This window comes from Petromyzon marinus, chromosome 3, assembly GCF_048934315.1.
Source record: "Petromyzon marinus isolate PM22_M1 ecotype Great Lakes invasive population chromosome 3, UKy_Petmar_22M1.pri1.0, whole genome shotgun sequence".
NCBI lineage: Eukaryota > Metazoa > Chordata > Hyperoartia > Petromyzontiformes > Petromyzontidae > Petromyzon > Petromyzon marinus.
The window spans coordinates 5,245,724-5,266,593 of NC_133669.1; the positions used below are offsets into that span (position 1 = coordinate 5,245,724).

At 46.7% G+C, this 20,870-nt stretch overlaps 1 protein-coding gene across 1 annotated transcript; it reads left to right on the plus strand.

The window, feature by feature from the left end:
• The first annotated feature begins 1,000 nt into the window (after positions 1-1,000).
• On the plus strand, positions 1,001-19,494 carry LOC116952310 (uncharacterized). Its single transcript, XM_032971547.2, has 2 exons — positions 1,001-2,861; positions 11,084-19,494. The coding sequence occupies exons 1-2, from the start codon at positions 1,901-1,903 to the stop codon at positions 11,203-11,205; spliced, it is 1,083 nt and encodes a 360-aa protein (XP_032827438.1). The 5' UTR covers positions 1,001-1,900; the 3' UTR covers positions 11,206-19,494.
• Positions 19,495-20,870: the final 1,376 nt, after the last annotated feature.

The window sequence follows — 20,870 nt, forward strand, 5'->3', positions numbered from 1 at the left end:
TACATCATTCAACGTGTTCGTCAATAGCACTGTGATCTTAAAAAAAAACGTATACGGTAGAATATGCAACGTTTTTTTTTAAATATTAATTAGCCTTCATCATAGAACAGGGATAGGCTCAACAAAGAATGAACAGATACAAGTTTGAATAATTAAATTATCAGTGATTTATTTTAAAAAATATGTTTATTTTGGGGTTAGATCTCGTAAATATAAATGTGTCGTTAAACCCGCCACCACCCGACACGGCGAATGAGTAAGGTTCGTCACGTAAACAAAAACACGCCAATTCGTCACTAGTTCAGGCACACACCGCTTGTGTGTTGGAAAGTAAACCCACCACAACATTTACAATTCGAGTACCGTGACGAGCATCATCAGGCGTCACAGACAGATTTGTGGAGAAATCCTCCTGGTTGGGTCCAAAAAAACCACAAACTCTAGATTATTGATACTGGTCGCAAAAGCCTTCCTCAGCGTTTAACGAATTTATTATTATTGGATATTTCGGTAAAGTCGCGTAGAAGGGAAACAATAAAATAATAAAAATATAAAACAATACAATTCTCACGACCTTTCGACTGCAACACAAGCAATCATCATCACCTGATCATCATCACCAATCATCATCAGGTGAAGCAATCATCACCTGATGATGATTGCTTGTGTTGCAGTCGAAACGTCGTGAGAATTGTATTGTTTTACTTTTGTTATGTTTTTATTGTTGCCTTTCTACGTGACTTTACCGAAAGAACCAAGAATATGAATCCCTGCAGTCACGAAAGCTTTAAATCAGAATTTGTTATTGCCAATTTACCAGCGTGGGCGTGGATTATCGTGACGGGGCGTGGCTTATCACCACGAGGCGTGGCTTGTCAACCAAGGGTCGTAGCTTGTCATCGCGGGGCGTGGCTTATTGCCCAGAGGGGCGGGGTCCGTTAAGGGGGTGTGTGTGTGAGAGAGGCGGGGGGGGGGTTACTTAGTTATGGGCGGGGCTTGTTGTCAAGGTGGGGAAGGGCGGGCGGTGAGATGCTGGGGGGAGGGAGCTGAAGGCGTAGCCCTCGGGTGACGTCACGCGTTTCGAAGTTGTAAACAGGGGGCGGGGGTAGGGCGGGGCCGTTCCCCCCCCCCACCACCCAGCCCCCCCCCTCCACCGCCTCCTCCTCCTCCTCCGGCTTTCGCGTGTTTGTTCCGTGTGCTCGGCGTTGGCCGGCCCGTGTGTGTGTGTGTCGCGCGCGTGTGTGTGTGTCGTGTGTTAGCGATGGTGGTGTCTGTGTGTGCCTGTGTGTTTATTCCTGCGTGTTTATTCCTGCGTCTCCTCGCCTCTTGTTGACTCTCTCCGCCGTGTGCTAAGGGGGGAAGGGGGAGGCCGTTGCACACTCTCTCGTGTGTGTGTGTGATTGTGTTTGTGTGTGATTGTGTGTGAGTGTGTTGTGTGTGCAAGTCTCGCTCTGTGTGTGTGTACGCAAAAGTTGTACGTTTGCATGTACTGTAAGTCTTGCCTGTGTTGTACGTGTGCTGGGTACTTTGTAATGTGTGTACGATACAGTGTGCATTACATTACTTTGCGTGTGTTTCCGTGTGCGTGAATCCGTTTGTGTGTACCCAAGTGTACATTTCGTGTACAGTACTGTGTGTGTTCTTGTGTTTCTTTGTGTACATTACAGTATACATTACACATACAGTACTGTGTATTCTTGTGCGTGTCTGTATGTGTGTATCTCTATATGTACCTTGGTGTGTGTGTGTAAGTGTATAAGTGTGTATGCGTGTCCGTTCATCGCAACCACCTCCGCCTTGACATCTCTTCACCTACAGTGAGACCGGCTGCTGGCGGCAGCATCGCGTTATCTTAAACGGGCCCTAAACATCGTGCCCTAAACACCGTGCCCTAAACACCATGATGGACTCGGACCAGGACTCCAACCAGGACGAGGCACCCTCCTGGGGATCGGCGGCCGCCCCGGAGGAGCCGCGCCGGGCCGCAGGCCGAGAGGCTCCGCGAGGCCCCCCCGAGCTGAGGCGGACTCTGGAGCAGGAGCGAGCAGCGTCACCCGCGCTGGACGGGCCCCGTCGACGATCTCCAAGGTACCTGGATGCGAACCTGAACGAGGCGTTCCCGTGGGACGAGGCCCAAGACCGAGCAGCCCCACCGCGATACGCGGCCCAGCACCGCCATGCGGACCCGCTCAACTGGGACCAGGACCAGCGAGACCTACGCTACTGGGACCAGGCTCCCGCTGCGGGGTCGCTCCGCGTCGACCAAGAAGGCGAGCGGGGTGACCCGCGCGACTGGCGGCTGGACCCGGAGCCCGCCGCGTCCCCGCCGCGGGTCCCGGGCCAGCGTGGGGGGTCCCCGCAGCTGCGCGCCCGCCGCCGCCTCTTCTCGTGCCCCTCCGGCGCCCGCGGCTCCACCGCAGGTGCGGACGTGCGGCAGCAGCTGCGCTCGGTGGCCGAGAGGGACCGCCTCAAGTGGAACTTCGACTTCGAGTCGGAGCAGCCGCTGCCCGGCGGAGACTTCGCGTGGGAGGCCGTTCCCGCGGCCTCGGTGTGCGCCTTCTATCGGCCCGTGAACCTGCGCAGGGCCGGTAAGCGCGTGTCGGACAACGTAGCGGCAGCGGCGTCGTCGTCTTCTTCTTCGTCTTCGTGCCCTCCTCGTGTGTCCTCCTCGTCGTCCGCATCCTCCTCCTCCTCGTCGTCCAGCTCGTCTCCCTCATCGGCCACTGTTAGTCCAGAGCCGAGTGGGCCAGGCCCTGGACCGCCAAGCTCCAGGGAGGCGAGCAGAGGAGGTAGGGGAGGAGTTGGTGGAGATGGAGGCGGTGGAGGAGTCGGTGATGCCACGGGATCTCCTGCAGGTAGAGGTGAGTGGGATGAGAGTCGGAGGTGGTAGCGGAGTGATAGTGGCGTGTTGTGGTTGGCATAGGCCCTGGTGCAAGCAATACAACTCAACGTCCTGTACCTTTGCCCCCTTCTAGCCGTGAGTCCTAAACTAAAACTGTTTTTTTATATTTTACCAGGTAAGGCCCACATAGCTATATGGCTCTTTTTTCAGAAGCGAGCTGGCCACAAATGATAGCTGAACGAAAGTGGCTTATCTTGTGGAAATTTAGAGCAGCCAAATACTCTGAACGCGTGTTGATGATACATGTGGAGGGAAATCCCAGAGGACGCGGAGAAAAATCCACGCAACCATGGGGAGAGAGACAAGCTCCAAATATACAGACGCCAGGGTCTGGATCGAACCCACGAAATCCTTGTATACCATGCGAGGTAGTTAACAGCTCACCACCGTGGCGCCTCTGGTGCAGATGCACTGCGTGTATGCTCTATAAGTCTATATCTATGCCACTGAAGGGTTGATGATGCCATATGCTATTCTCGAGGTAGAGGTGTGGTGTTTGATGGGAGATGATGGTGGAGACACGGGTGACACCGCAGGCTGGACCTCCAGGTTGAGTTCAGTGGGATGAAAGATGAAGTTGGTGAGTGTGATGGGAGAGGTGAGTGGGATGGAAGATGAGGGTGGTGAGTGTGATGGGAGAGGTGAGTGGGATGGAAAGGGAGATGCGAGGCGATGGGCGCTTGAAAATTGCCAAATCCTGCTGATATATTTTTCAACAAATACCTCCAGAGTTTTCTAAATACTCTCCTATTGTTTTACTCAATATAGTTGAAAAGTACAATAGTTGCAGATACACGCAGTTTGCCTGACAATCTTGCAGGTATCTTTTTAGATGTTGATTTGTGTCAATATGTTAGCACACAATGGCATAACTCTTGACCGACGTATTTTTGCAAATAATTTTCCAAGATAACTTTAAAAACTATTAAACAATAAAACCCAGCGATTGAAATTAACCGCAAAAAAAACCCCTTGTGTAAATTTTTACTAATTTCCCTGAATGCAAAATGAAAAACAATAAATTTGTAGACCATGTAAGAGTGAAAGTGGCTGGGTTCGCCAATTTCCCGGTAAAGCTAAACAACTTTGCAAGAAATCCACAATTCTTTTGCCGCATCAACACGGCAGTTTCTGTTTAGGACATTATCACCTGCATTAGAGGAGCCATGAAACATCTTGAGGCGTTATTCTCAACCATTGACCAAATAAATGTTGGTAGTATCAGTTAAAAAAAATGGATATATGCTGTGTTTAACCAAATTTGATTGGCTATTTTTTTGCAAGGGAGACCCAGGTAATTATAGTTTCACGTTATGGAAATATGCGGTCACATTTAGCATCTGTGTAAATCCAAACAAAATTGTATATTGTTATTACAAGAATTCTGCCTTAAAAAGAATGAGTATATATACAGGTGACGTGTCATGCTATAGTTCTTCACAGTGCATAGAGAGGCCAGAGAGTTTCAGGCAATGGGCCAGGCCAGAGAGGCCTGGCCCATTGCCTGAAACGTCATGTATTATATTTTTTTGTCTTTTTAATGTGGCAGTGTTATTGATGAATGTGTTGAGTTTTGTTATTTTTGCTAGTGCACCACTGTCAAACGCAGTATGACCAAATCATTTATTTTATTACGATGTAGTTTGGAGGATAGTTTTCCAGATTTCAATTTGTGCCATGACCCTGGCCTACAGCGTCTTACTCTGAAGGATGATGCCAAGGGATCTTTGATCCCCCCCCTACGTAAGGGACTGCACTTTTAAATGGTTTTACGCTGCACAATTTTAACCAGTTCTTCTCGCGCATGCATGCCCGGCCGAGCCAGTCCGAAGCGCCTTCGTGTGCAGCGTCCGGTGCTCTCAGCCCACCATCCAGCCTGGTCAGAGGGCAATCCTCCTGCTTCCACATCATGCGTCACAGTCTGCACCTGTCTGCATTCACACTCTGGGCAATCCCAGATGGCCCATCTGGCATCGTTGGCCGCGCAATGACCTCGTCCAGTTACAAAAACAATTCGGTGGAGCCCATGCACGGCTCGGTGGTCCCGTGCCCTGGGTGTCCTCGAGTCTGTATGTCTCCCCATCTCCCTTGCCCATGCACGGCGAGGCCACAGTGGTGAGGTCATAGCAGGGCGGTGGTTGCGCACGCCTGTAATCCGGCGCTGTGGAAGCCGACGTGTTGGTGGATCAAACAAATGTCATGAAACTCCCTTCCCGTGAGTGTTGAGGTGTGATCTCCTGACACGACAGGACAAGGTGGTACAGCAAGTGTGGACTAAATATCCATCTGTCCCATCTATGTTATGGGGTAGAGTTCTTCTCGCTTGCATGTGTGTGTTTTCCCCAGGGGCTTGTCTCCTTCCACTTGTTATAGACACTCATTAATTGTCTGAAATCACCTGAACATATATGCACATGCATGTTTCGGATTACACTGCGTTTTCTGACGTTGCATACATTACGCAATACAAAGCCCTAAATATGTTTCATTGTTGACGGGGCTCATTCTGTCCACTGCCAAGTTGTTGGTGAGAAGTTGTGGAGTTGCAGCTCGGACCACTGAGTGTCATGATGCAAATCAAGTACAAGGGTGAGGTTGGAACGGTAATGATGATTTGATCTATTGACTCCATGCGATGTGGCTCAATGGTAAGCTCACTAAACAACTGCAGGTCTTTCCAGTGGGGCAATCCATAGCTTAATCTGATTTTCCAGGTATCACTAATGACAGACACAATGAACAATGCCAAAATGGCATGTGGTTATAAATTAAGATATTATTCCCATGAATTATGTCTTCGATTAAATATGTCTTCTGTTTCTGCGCCCTGCTGACTCTTACCTGCCTTGCACGATTAAGAAGTTAAACCTGGATGTAAACAGCAGTGTGTCCTGAAACAGGACCCGTGCATTGTCTCTTTGACACAACACAACTGATTACAGGGGGTAGCCTGGTGAAAGACTCCCATCGTTCAGCCACTTCACTCGTGGTTTTACAAAGTCCCAATTTCCCATGGCCTTAAAACTAGCTTAAGAGAAATAATCACAATGCTCTTTTAATTTGAAAACAAAGGGTCGTCGCTTAAAAACGTGGGCAATTCACCAGCATTGGTTCAAGCAAGCCTGAATGCAAATGAGACACTGAATGTCAAAACAGGTCCACAGTTTGCCTGGATTGAACACATGCCGCTAAGTTGCAATCTCAGAAGGCCATGGGGCCAATGATTTGTGTACAACATTCTTTTATTTGTTACGTGAAGAGACAAATGTGGAAAGGAGGCATTATTTTATTTTTGTTTATTTTTCAAAGATCCAGCAGCATCATTTGAAAATGTATGGCAGTATCCTGATTAACATTTGCCAATACAACGTTTTATTTCAATGCGGAGTTGGGACAAACATTTTTGTGTTGGGAGTATTGCACATTGGTCGAGACACATCTCAGCAGTTTTATCCACAGATCCAAGGGTTAGATACAAATGTGATGGCTCTAAAAAATGTGATGACGTTGTTCATTAGTCTGATGCTTTTGTCATTGAGATCCTAAATTCAAAGTCTGAACTTCCACTTAATATTATAATAATAATGGCCTTTACTTAGGAATGCTTCACTTAGTATCAAGACTGTCTTACAGGAGGGTTCCAAATAGGAATGTTTGACTCGTTCCATTTATGAGTGGCTTGTGAAAGGAAACTAGAGTGCCCGAAGAAAACACGTGCACAAGAGGGCATAACACTAAAAGCTCCACACGGATGGCTTGTAGGTTAAACCACGATTTCACATGCTGGGAGTTTGTCCAAGTCCATTCACCAAGGTCTGTCCTGAAATGTTAACTATTTTCTCAAGTTATTGGGTTTGCACCTCCGATTAGCACGGTTGGCTTACGTACGAAAGAAATGTTCTGGGGCTCCATCGAGCAGCTGAGGGCAGTGTAGCAAATTCCTCTGTTATACTGTACTTATATGCTCCTACATAAATTATCTCCACCTTCTCCAGCCCCAAATGACCAGCATGGCAAAGCAGGGTTAAATAACCTCGGCATCCCACAGGTGTGGTGGGCTGCTGTGGGGGCTATGCTCTCAGTAGTCGGTGGTGCAGCAAACTATACTTTACTCCACTATCTACTGTACTCGCCGTCTTCACCAACTAGTACTGATCAACGAGGTGAAGTATGGTCAAATAACTTTCATGACCTGCGTGGCATTTGTGAGGCCCTCATCTATCAGTGGATTGGCAAATTAGCTGTACAGATGCATGGACTCATAGACGAGTGTTGCACATCAGGGGCACCATAACGCGGTTGCTTGGAGAGTCGGCCTGCGGTGTCTTTGAGCTGCTTCCCGAGTGTGACACTTGACAAGGTGCAGTTGTCCCGACCGAGGACTCGGCCTCAACTGAAATTTCCAGGTCCAAGGTCTTGAGCCCAGGATATCAACGGAACCGGCTCAGCCTCACGGATAGTTCCCAGAGAGACCCCCCCCCCCACGTCCCTCCCCCACCCCACCCCAACCTTGAACTTTTGACCTAAGTGGCGCCAGCTCAGTGTCCGATGGTCCTTGGCCATTGGTGCCTTGATGGAGCTTGGATAGGTGACCTGCATGCCAAACAGGTGTTACAAGCTGCTGGGCTACATGGTGGGCAGCAGATGGGGGCAGTGCAGCAAAAATACATCGTTGTGCTGTACAGGTTTCTTCCCTCGCTTTACGCGGTAGTAGGAGATGCGGTACAAAAAAGGGGGGCGCACAAAGAGATATCTCGTAGGTTGGACCGCACCATCACCCAACCCACAATGCACTGCACGAGACAGCTGCCTGCCGAGTAGCGCACACAGTACACAGAGTACAAACACACAGTACACACTCAATACACACAATGTCCCACGTCTGACTGCATATCCGCCCGCATATGAGTGAATTTGAACCGCATATATATAGATAATTTTGGTAAGCGAGCCGCATATACGCAAAATTTCACAAACCGAACCTGCGTGAAGAAAGGCAAACCTGTACAGTACTTCTAATGCTTGAACATATATTCTGTCCACCTTCACCAACCTGAACTGACCAGCGCGTGGTAAAGTATGGCCAAACAACCCGTACGGTGTAGGGAGGGCCTTCACCCATCAGTGGATTGACAACGGGGCTGTACGAGAACGTGCACTTACGTTTGCATTGTGTGGAGGTGGAAGTTTTTAGGATATTGGGAAATCATAATTCAACCGTGGCAGTAAAACGCGTTTTCCCACACGCATTTCCATGCAAGATAACTGCCGCAATCTGTTTTTTTGTACGGAAATTTGTATAGATAAAGCGTACGTGTGTGGGAGCAAGGAGAGATAAATAGGCAACGATATCTGAAAAAGGAACGTTGACAGATTTTGATGCTTGTATTCTGCACAATGACGTGGACGATTATTTTATGTTACGTATTACATCGTTTTTGCGTGAACCAGGGACCCTTTATCAAACAGTGAAAGGGTCCTTGCCTGTTTATCAGCAAGCAGTTGTGACCAGTGTTGGTTCAAGCCAGACTCAACTGACTGGGCACTTAGCTGATGATGTTGACACCGGTACAGAGTTTTGCTTGTGTTGAACCAATGCTGCTGAAATTATGCGCTCCAAGAGAAGGCCACGGCGGCCGAAGGGATGTAGTATCTAAATAATCATCTTTAAATATTATATATTTTTTTAGAAATGAAAGCTCAACACATTCGTATAAAAACACACTGTGCTTGTGAAAGGTGGTGGGGGGGGGAGGATATAAAATAGGTGACTTTTCCGGCAATGGCCCTTCTTCATAGCAAACATTAACTTGTAGTGTTATGTGGAGGCAATTGAAAAATGTAAGTGATGCGTGTTGTCCGCATGTTTGTTTGGAACCTTATATCCTTCCACAGCGACGCTAATAATAATTTTGCGTTATGGATTACGTGTGACAAGAGACTGGCGAGCGTACACGGGGAGGTGGGGGGGGTGGTGCTGTATGAGAGCGAACCGAGCCAGTCCGGGTAGCGGTGCCTCGTGCTGGAATTTAAATAGCGTGTGGGTGCGGCGTGACTGTGAAACTGCTGACACGGCAGAGGGAACAAATCCTCAGCGTAAACAAGAACGCGACCCCCCCCCCCCTCCACTCCCGCACCCCCCCCCCGCCTCTGGCCCATGACGCTTCTCTCGACTTAGCCGGCACGCACGCGCTACGCACGGTACGCACGTGTGCGTGTGTGGAGCGGTGGTGCATTGGTTAGCGCGCCGCGCTACAAACCCGGCGGCCCGAGTTCGATTCCCGATCACGGCCAACACTGGTGACGATTATCTGAAGCGGTCCTGGGCCTTCCCTAGGTCGACTCGGCCTCAAATGAGTACCTGTTGCTGTGTGTAAAAAAAAAATCGCCAACTGGAGAGACAAAGGCGGTCGGGCGTGATGCTGGCCACACCCCCCCCCGGTGTGCCGTGGCTGCCTTCATAGGTGCTCGCTAACAGCACTTGCCTCAACAGTCTGTTAAGGCTACACGGGGGATCTTTGTCTTGTCTAGCAGTGTTTTCCTCGTTATTCATGAGGGATACGTTCCGGAGATGCTCGTGAATAGAAAATTACGCGGACAATGATAATTGGCCGACCAAAACCTGTCTTGTTTTTAATGAATTGCCTTAAATAAAAATACGTAAATGATTCTATTAAATGCATGAAAATTGTCATTAAAACTAAAAATCTGTAAATTGGTTATAATAAATATCTCATCGTTTTATCTCGCATCACTTTCTCTCTCTCTCTCGATGCAGTCGTGTAGAGTCCCAGATGCGATTTGCGTATAGCCAAAATCGCGGATAGCAAGTTCGCGAATAACAAGAGCGTACTGTATATCTCTATTTGAACCGGTCCTTGGTCGACTCGGTCTCAAATGAGTACCTGGTGCAGTGTGTAAAGAAAACATCGCCACTGGTGAGATAAATGCAGCAGGGCATGGTGCTGGCCAGCCACCCCCATAGTATTTCACAGCCATGTGTGCATATACATTTTCAATTTATCTCTCGTGTGTGTATCTCAACACGTATATGTATGTATCTGTTGTATTCCATACCCATGTGTGCCTTTCCATCCCTCGTGTGTGTGTGTATATAACTCAACTCTGGCATAATTTACATCTCATAGCCTTGAGCTTGGAGTTGAATGGGGGCAGAGTGTCGACAACACGAGACGCTTGTCAAATGTGGGATCTCGGTTTATCTGATCGCTTGCATCTTGCTGTCACATGCCAGGCTGGTTCAGAACAAACGTTTCATGTCGTGAACTTGGGTGCACGATTGGTTTCCCAGTGTTGCAGCCCACGTCAGAGGGAGTCGTACACTTGAACGATGTCGCAATAACCGATTTTGCAGAATGCAGCGGTTGCGCTGTTTGATGTCCCCGTTATTCCGGAGATAAACGTGCGGGAAATAAAGGCGGTTAATTCCGACGCAAACAAATATTGTTTTTAAGACGTGTTGGAAATTTAGTAATTGTGCAATTCACTGGTCGTATTTTTGATATCGAGAAAGCATGTAAAATAATTCCTGGAAATTTCTTAATTTATTGTCATCCCCATACACCAGTGTTCTTCAGTGTTTTTTTTTCTCTAAGAGGCACCACAATGAAACAATTTTTAAAATAATATTAGCATGTACTGACGGGCCATGTGATGCTCCCGTCACGTGTATCGACAGTACGACAGACGGTACGACATCACATGGCGTCACCAGAGTTATCGCATCTGTACACGTGACCACTAATCTGTCCGTCTTTTCTCCAGGCCGTTCTTTTTTTATCTCGCTCATCTTTATCTCCTGTCTACAGCTCTCCCTTCTCTTTGTCTCATTGAACTCTCCTTTATCTCACTAATCTGTATCTATTTACGGCGCTGCTCGCCGGATATCTCGGAGGGTGTCGCACGGCGCACCACACCGAAAGCCTTAACGAGCCGCGTCTGGCCCTCGGTACACCGGTCGAAGAACCCTACTCTATGCAATTATTCTAAATAAAAATTGTGGCTTCTTGGTTTGTTTCCCCACACCTCGTCTGTACATTTGAATACAAATTACCGTGACAAGATTGTAGCCTTCGTCATAATAAGTGTGGCTGGGACCAGCGCTGTGAAATAAATGACTGACGTGCTTGTGTGTGCACGCGTGTGCACGTGTGCGTGCAGAATGCTCCGTCACCTGCGTGCCGCGCAAGAGGAGCAAACTCAGTGGGTCGCGGCGACGGGCTAACCCTGCGCTGTGCGCCTCACGGACGGCGTCCCCCGCAGCCCGGGGTTCCACCACGTGAGCGACGTGACCCCCGCCGCCTCCTCCGCGCCGCCCCCTGCCCCCTCACCCCCGGCGCTCGGGGTCAAGTCGCGCCTCGGCACCCCGCGAGAGACGCCCGCTGCCCTCGCATGGAAAAAAAAACCCCACAACTGCGGTGCCAAATTTTGCGGAAGATTTGCAGGCACTCTTGATGCGCTTGAGGATATGGAAGAGCGAAAGTGTGGGCCCGTTAGTTTTTATGACTCGTCCGGAGCTGAAGTGGCCGAGTGGCCCTGGCGGTCGAATAATTTTTTCAGAGTTATCTTTATCTAGGCGAAATCTGATGACCTTTGAAGCTCTTATTCACAGATGTCCAGTTTGTGCAGGATCGACGGTGTGATTCCTTCCCCGCCGCCCGCAAACTTACGTGGGGAGTTAACGAAACACTCTGTCCACTGCAAAATTGGAACAATGAAATCCCTATGATGTTATGTGCCAATTTTTGGCCCATTGCGTGCTGGATTCTAAATTCCAACGAATAATACTGTATTGCTACTTTTGTCATGAAAACAAATCCCAGGTGTCTCCCCTGCAAGAACCGATGATGGAACTAGGCTCTCGCACGGCTGCCCTGAAAAAAGGAAGTCTCTGGGAGGCACAGACAATGGGGCCATGGCCATTTGACAAGAGGGGGGCACTCGCGTGACGGGTAGAACTCGAGGGGGGCCCTAGCATGGTGTTCGTGTTGCCCAGCATAGGTTGAAGAGGACCTTGAAGATCAGACACGTTTGCAGCTAAAAGTCGTGACCTCTGTAGTCCTATAGAATTTGAATTGACTCAATTTTTATTGGAGTCGACGTGTGTCCTGGTCTACCATCACAGCCTCCGATCGGACAGCGCCATAATGAATCCTGTGCGATACCAAGTGATTTAGAAGTGCCCCCCGATAGGACCGATGGTAGATTTTTGTATTATGCGTTGTGTGCCTCACAGCAAAAAGGGCCTGGGTTCACTTCCCGACAAGTGCCTTTCTGTGTGTATGTGTGATTCTTTTCTGTACTTTCTCCCCCCCTGTTCTGCACGGGTTTCTTCCGGGTTCTCCGGTTCTCCTCCCCTAGCTCAAATAAAATACAATGTATACTGGTCTTGGCCAAATATGCCGATGTTGAAAGAATGACCTCCAAATGACGCAATAGGGATAACACAGCAGCATCGCCCTCTACCGCAAAAACGTGGTAGGGGAACCACTTTGATAAAGCATCTCAAGACTTGGTGACTCTTGCCTGGGTAAACCAGTGTAATAATAGAGAATAATAATTCTTAATAAAGATAGTGGAAGCGAATACTTTGAGCGTGCTATTTAGTACAGGTTCGCTTAGAAACTCGAGACACTGAGACAGAACGCCAATACACCAAGGTAAAACACACATTCAATCACGATCATGTTCCATTAGCAAATGCTGTACGTGGCGTTTGGAAGTAACGTGTTACTGAAATAATATTCACAAAGGGAATTAGCGGTAATGCATTGTTAACCCGTGTTCATTTTTCACTAAATTGTTACTTGGCATGAACTGGTTCACAATTATTTATGAATACTTTTAAACAATTACAAAAAAAACAATTAAAAGCTTGGGTTAATGGAAGGACAGTAGCAGCCAATGAGTATATAGAGCACCTCCGATTAGCCTGAGTGTCCAGAACATACGGCCTTAGGTCCGATGATGCAATTATAAAGTCAATCATCGACCTTCGGCCCAAGGTGCTCTGGGTACCAAGTACACTTATGAGCATTCTTGTGTTCGAACATGGTGTTTGTTATTGACATTCCGTGACTAGCGCAGAATCCCAATAACATGTGACAATTTTGGTCAAAACAGGGGGCCATTCCTCTCAATAACGCCTCTCCAGCTATCTCCATCGTTTCCCACGTGAGCATTGAAGTCGCCCAGTAAGACTGTGGAAGGCCGAATACTCTGAGCTGCTATTTAGTGCATAAGCACAGACAACAGTCAAGAGTTTTCCTTTCTGAGACCCGGAAGTCTCATTTAGGCGACCCTATGGTCCACTGGGACAAACTCCAGTGAAACAGCAGCCAACCAGGGGCTTGTGAGTATACCCACACCTGCCCGGGACCTCTCACCAGTGAATACTCCGGAATAGGAGAGAGACCACCCCCTAATTAAGAAGTTTGGTTCCAGTGCCAATGGCTGTGTGTGGAGGTGAGACGAACGATATCTAGTCGGTACCTTTCCACCGGCTCTGGCTCCTTTACACCCCCCCCCACCTCCAGCGATGTCACATCCCATGTCCCAATAGCTAGTGTCCATCGCCAAGGTCCAGTTCGTCTGAGACCATCCATACTGGCATCGCACACCCGCCCCTCACCCTTCGGACGGTGAGCCCACAGGACAGCGCCACGTAGCATTGTCGGGCTGGGCCCCACCAGGTTACGTGGGGGGGGGGGTCACCCGGCCACCAGGCGCTTGCCGGCAAACACCACCCCCAGGCCTGGCTCCAGGGATGTGTCCCGGTATTCCTTGTCCAGGCAAAGTTCTCTGATTTCGGTACTTTGTTACCATTCCATGGGGGAGCTTTATTTTGGACCGTTATTTGTTTGGAACCTCTTCCCCCCAGATCTGTTCTCCACGGGAGAACTTAGCAGGAGTACAAGACTCTAGGCGACATACAGTGAGGGAAAAAAGTATTTGATCCCCTGCTGGTTTTGTACGTTTGCCCACTGACAAATAAATGATCAGTCTATAATTTTAATGGTTGGTTTATTTGAACAGTGAGAGACAGAATAACAACAAAATCCAGAAAAACGCATGTCAAAAATGTTATAAATTGATTTGCATTTTAATGAGGGAAATAAGTATTTGACCCCCTCTCAATCAGAAATATTTCTGGCTCCCAGGTGTTTTTTATACAGGTAACGAGCTGATAATAGGAGCACACTCTTAAAGGGAGTGCTCCTAATCTCAGAATGTTACCTGTATAAAAGGCACCTGTCGACAGAAGCAATTAAATCAGATTCCAAACTCTCCACCATGGCCAAGACCAAAGAGCTCTCCAAGGATGTCAGGGACAAGATTGTAGACCTACACAAGGCTGGAATGGGCTACAAGACCATTGCCAAGCAGCTTGGTGAGAAGGTGACAACAGTTGGTGCGATTATTCGCAAATGGAAGAAACACAAAAGAACTGTCAATCTCCCTCGGCCTGGGGCTCCATGCAAGATCTCACCTCGTGGAGTTGCAATGATCATGAGAACGGTGAAGAATCAGCCCAGAACTACACGAAAGGATCTTGTCAATGATCTCAAGGCAGCTGGGACCATAGTCACCAAGAAAACAATTGGTAACACACTACACCGTGAAGGACTGAAATCCTGCAGCGCCCGCAAGGTCCCCCTGCTCAAGAAAGCACATATACATGCCCATCTGAAGTTTGCCAATGAACATCTGAATGATTCAGAGGACAACTGGGTGAAAGTGTTGTGGTCAGATGAGACCAAAATGGAGCTCTTTGGCATCAACTCAACTCGCCGTGTTTGGAGGAGGAATGTTGCCTATGACCCCAAGAACACCATCTCCACCGTCAAACATGGAGGTGGAAACAGTATGCTTTGGGGGTGTTTTCCTGCTAAGGGGACGATGGACGGGGCCATGTACCGTCAAATCTTGGGTGAGAACCTCCTTCCCTCAGCCAGGGCATTGAAAATGGGTCGTGGATGGGTATTCCAGCATGACAATGACCCAAAAAACACGGCCAAGGCAACAAAGGAGTGGCTCAAGAAGAAGCACATTAATGTCCTGGAGTGGCCTAGCCAGTCTCCAGACCTTAATCCCATAGAAAATCTGTGGAGGGAGCTGAAGGTTCGAGTTGCCAAACGTCAGCCTCGAAACCTTAATGACTTGGAGAAGATCTGCAAAGAGGAGTGGAACAAAATCCCTCCTGAGATGTGTGCAAACCTGGTGGCCAACTACCTGAAACGTCTGACCTCTCTGATTGCCAACAAGGGTTTTGCCACCAAGTACTAAGTCATGTTTTGCAGAGGGGTCAAATACTTATTTCCCTCATTACAATGCAAATCAATTTATAACATTTTTGACATGCGTTTTTCTGGATTTTTTTGTTATATTCTGTATCTCACTTCAAATAAACCTACCATTAAAATTACAGACTGATCATTTCTTTGTCAGTGGGCAAACGTACAAAATCAGCAGGGGATCAAATACTTTTTTCCCTCACTGTAGCTCTGAGGGTCAATGAACACACAAACCCCACCACCACGATAAGGTTACGATACTTTGGTGGTTATCGAGAGTCGCTCGTGCATATGAGACTCACTCTGGTGCCTTGATTTCTTACCCTTGGTTAAACAACGTCAACTTAATTTAAACTCGGCTCCTAAAAAAACAACAATCTTGAGACTGATGCTTTCTTGGAGAGATGTTGCTAGCAAGCCTTTGCTTCAAACTAAATCTCACAGTTTGTGGAGCGCTGGCTCAGTGCTATGACACAGGGCGTAGCATTCGCTCGCCAAATTTTTGTCCATCTCTGAATTGGATTGCCTAATTTTGTTATAAGAGTACAGCAATTATGTTTCATTATTTAAATTATACATTGTTTGGTGTGGTGTTAAATAAATATGTGTGCTCTATATTCAAGTGTATCATATCCTAGCTGTGCCGGCAGATGTAGTATTTACAAAGAGTTATGACGATTGCCACGCGCCTATTAAGTTGTGACAGTGTATCCGTCTTATCTAAGAAGGATAGTTACCAAAAAGTTTACAGTGTCGTGTTTATACGTTCGCCTTTGATGAACTCATGGACACGTGCTGAATCACATTGAGGGCAATGCAATCGCCTTTCAGGCAATGTTTTTCACCCAGCTGTTTAATTTCCACCACGGCCAAGTAATTTTGAAGGGCATTAACGATATTACCAAAGCCATTGTGCGATGGTATCATAGCCCAAATTTGATTCCGACTCCTATCAACGTCATGACATGAGACAAAGAATTCCTTCGGATCTTTTGAATAGCAGTGCAACCCTTCCTGTTAGACAATGGCCCATGGAAGCTGTTGTCAAAGAGCTACTTCTAAACATTATTCAAGTGACCTCTGGTCTCTACATTAGGATGCATAACTTTTTTAAAAATAGTTCTATAATCTTTTTTTACAGAATACATTATTTTTATATAGTTATACAGTAACTCTTCCGATGTAAATGTGGCATCCAAGTCTCCTTAACAAAAGAGGTTCTTTATCTCAGCGAGAAAGAAAACAAGATGACAATAGTCATGTTTTATACATGTGTGTATGCGCAGCATTTCGTAGGCTAGTTGTGTTGTACATACACTGTAAATGTACACTGTGTGTAAGTGTATATAGATTTTGTCTGCAAACCTGGAACATGGCCTTAGACACTTGGTGAAGAACATTGGGAGCTTCAGAAGATGTTTATATAGGCCACGGACTCGAAGTGAACGAAATTGCCTGCATACTTACACGATCTCCTCTGATGGTCCTAAGTCAGTGGCAGATATTCCACGTCTCTGTGACAGGGACTACTCTCTCCATAGGACAACCACCGCATGATGTCCTCTACAAAGTGGTACACATTTGATTGATCCTGGAAAGATCGATTATCAAAACTCACAAGCCACCAAATTGTGATTTGGAAACTGATGTCCAGCACTGAAGTCATTGCACCACTGGATGTAGGCCTCCCCACACCACGTGGGCCATGGTTGGTTAATCGTAACTTCACGCTGCCAGTCAGTGTCGGTTGGCGAAGGGGGGGCCCTGGGCCGGTTAACAGATCAGTCACCAGTGATGTTAGCTGTGACCGGTAATCAGATCTTTGCCATGTCAGGTAACCACACTCATATCACCGTTTCGTAGCGCAGTATGATAACTAATGCACCATCGCTACACTCCAATAAAGGCACACTGTCTTTGTTATGCTGGGCACCATTGTGGTGAGATGTTAACTACCTCGCCTGGTATATAGGAGGCCGGGGGTTTCGATCCGAACCCTGGCGTCTGTATATTTTGATTGTGCATATCTCTCTCTCCCCGTGGTTGCATGGATTTTTCTCAGGGTCCTCCGGTTTTTCCCTCCACATTTAGAAATATGCGTTTAGAGTAATTTGGCCGCTCTAATTTTCCACGACGAGCCACTTCGTTGAGCTATCATTTGTGATAGCCACTTTGCTTCTAAAAAAAGAGCTATACAGTTCGGTGGGCCTTACCTGGTAAAATAAAATAAAAAAAAACGAATGAAACTTTTAAAAAAATACGATCCCACGCAAGATTCCATAATTTCTGCGAACAGTTGGTGATCCAGGTTCCGCAAAACCTTGGGAGAAGCCTGTGACAATGAAAACATTTGCAGGGTCCAGCGCACATCCTCGCTCTGTTTCTGCTAAGAATGCCAGTGGATCCCCACAAAGCCTTTCTGAGAATAATCTTTAACTTATCTGTCATCAGCCTTGACTGTGTCTGCTACACTACACGGCGGTGATAACGCCACAATGGGCCACATTGCTACAACCTGCCGAAACATGGCAGAGATAAAGCCAAACTGCCCACATAACATCAAAGTAGCCCACAGACCCCACCAACATGTTGTAGTCTCACTTGCCCGATGCCAGATGCTTGAGCTCCCCAAACAAAAAATATCGTGTCGTGTGTACTCTTATTACCCTCGCACTTTGTCCAGTAATAGATTGCTGATGAAACAAGCAGGCTTCTGACAACTCGGTGCATGAGTAAATGACAATCTTGATGAGAGCAAGTCGAGTTTTGACCTTTGTTTAAGTTGGTACTGCAGTTTTTGGAACATTTAAATGACCGCAGTGCTGTGTCTTTAGAGCTGAGTTCATATTTAAAGGTTACAAGTTCGAATCTCATTAGATGGTTGCAGTGGCCCATTGTCTTAGAGTTTGATACATTGAGTACCACTTTGTGAGATCTCAGTGGTGGTTGTTTCTTGGACACAACTGACCCTGCCATAGGAATGTAGAATTACTACCGCTGGCTACGATGATGGAAAATTGACACTTCCTTAAATTGCCTTGACTTAAAACAACGTTTGAATGGGTGAAGTGCCTTGATAATGACACGACATCATGATCAAGAGTTCACTCCTGATCAATGCCATCCTGAATCGGTCAGACTGAGCACACAATGCGTTTGTCATGCTACGAGTACCTTCCGTTGTGAGGAGGCCCTCATCCAGAAGTGGATTGACGTGACTAAACCATCACTGACGGCCGCAGAGTTGTGGAATCCAGCAAGGTTGACACTCATCAGGTGAAACAGTCTTTGAGTTTGGAATGTTGGACTTATGAAACACAAGTATACTCTCATCAGCTAAGCGTGTATGTGTGCGTGTGTGTGTGTATATATGTTAACATAGTGTATATTCATTCTGAATTATATGTACATTCCCTTTGCGATTGCTTCAGCCAATACTCTCGGTGGGTTGAACATCAACGGGCCAGCTTCCAAGGTCTGATGTCGCTGATGACCCTGGTATGTTGTCGGTGGGGGCATCCCCCTGGTCAGTGACCTCTGTCTGTCACTCCAATGCCCGTCTCAGGGACCTGCCTCTTCCATGCTCCATCCTCACATTTCCAAGGTGGTTGATCATGTCACACCTGCTACACAATGAGTCCTGGTGGAGGTGATTGATCCTCAGCTGACATCCCAGGAAATTACGTGAATGAGATGGCACAGGTGACTCTGGTTTGCATTAAGTTACAACTATGAAACGTGTGGTAAGACATTGTGCATGCTGTGTGTTTATGCACATGCATAGGGGGTGCTTAGTGCTGTTGTATATGACTGTTCCTCGCCGATAGCATTCCAGGAAATTATAGGAGAGACGGCACAGCTGAGTCTGCTTGGGATGGCGTGACAAGCCTTGTCCTTGACATTGTGCGAGGCGGGCATGTCAGCTTCCAAAGTGCTCCAAGCGTGCATTCGTCACATGTATTTATGTATATACATTAGTAAAGAGTTTTTATATATAAAAATATTATGGGTTATTAGAAAATGACCTACTTTTTCACCAGAAGTAACATTCAAAAGTCAATGTGTGTGTGTTTTTTTATTGTGCAACACAACACGCCTGGACTGGTTTTGGACGCATAACACGTCGGTTAAACCACAGTGTGTCACGCGCTTAGCAAAGGCAATATGTGCATCGTGCACGATATTGTAAATATATACATTTCATGTTGATGTGAGATATATTTACGTCTAAAATATTATTTTGGTTTTTTTATTATTAAAATACGATATTGTTGTTGGCTTCCGTGTCTTGTTACTTTTTAACGCGTGAAATATTAACGTTATCAAATGAAAGAGGGATATTTAATACTGCCGTGAACAAAAACATGTCAGTTCAAATTGTCCATTTATCAATTTTATTTTCTCAGGGCGCCACATTGTAAAATGTGATCTACAACTCTGGTCAATCACTCTACCTTCTGCTCTAAAGATTGCCCCAAGACTTCCACCTATTATAATTTTGCTCTAATATAAGATGGTGTTAATGACAAATGTGCTGATTTTTTAATGTTAATCTGTATGAATGCACAACTACCAATACATACCCATTTTGTATACAAGCCTGGCATGCATTACATATATTATAGGGCAGTGCTATTTAAAACGATACTACACTGAGAGGTGACCGAGTCACTCACAAGGCTCATGATGCCCATGCCAGGGCACCGAGAGGACATCACGTGGGTCCTTATTTGGATTCATAGGTATCCACATTAATGAGCTCAGTCTGGTCACCCAAATAATTCATGCAAAAATAAGATAATTAACTTCAGCTTATTTCAGTGCTGAGAATTCAAAACAGCATGGTTATCCGATGACTTTTACAGGGCATAAATGTGTGCCGTATAGTATTGGATAGAATAAGCTTACAGTATTTCCGTGACTTCAAAGGTGGCCACGTTCGAAATCTGTCCAACACTGCAATGCATGACTTGGTTTGGTGTATAGATGTGGATTTTAAAAATACAAATATTTTAAAAAAAACGTGACAAAAATGATTGTGCGTAGAATATTGAGACTGAGCCTTTTATTCTGGATAAACAATTACCATTGCAAAGACAAGTTTCTCGTTTCGTTTATACTGCAACAATTGTGCAAAATAGTAACAAGGTAAGGAAGTGGTTTTGTTTCCAGCCTCAACCAAGCATGTGATAATTATAATCAGCACTCTGCTGTAATACTGTGGGACATTGCTCGTATATCTATGGGGTTTGCTGCCTGTCATAGTTTTCCCAGGATCCTCAGGAAACTTGTCAGTCTTCCCAGGACGTAAATCCTGATTTTTGTCAGTTGATCAATACACCATGCAAGACAATTTAGAATGAGATATTCCTCTTCATGATATGTACCGATATTTTTTGTTTATCACAATCTTTATTTAGACTGGAGGAATCCGATGAGCTATGAAGCTCTTTTTCACAGATGTCCAGTATGGGCGGATCAGCGCAAGTTATTTCGGAGGTTGCAACCCTCCATGTTACAGCGTATGTCAATGAGAATTCGAACACGTGCGGCAGCGCGTGCGTCTTCTATATATAAAGACAAAGGTCCCCCGTACAGCCGCAACAGACTGTTGGGGCAAGTGCTGTTAGCGAGCACCTACGAAGGCCGGCACG

Bases quoted from the DNA above. Each gene is read 5' to 3' on its own strand.
- LOC116952310 (XM_032971547.2), top strand. From the start codon at position 1,901: ATGATGGACTCGGACCAGGACTCCAACCAGGACGAGGCACCCTCCTGG. The intron at 2,862-11,083 runs GTGAGTGGGATG...GTGTGCGTGCAG, and splicing joins GGGATCTCCTGCAGGTAGAG to AATGCTCCGTCACCTGCGTG.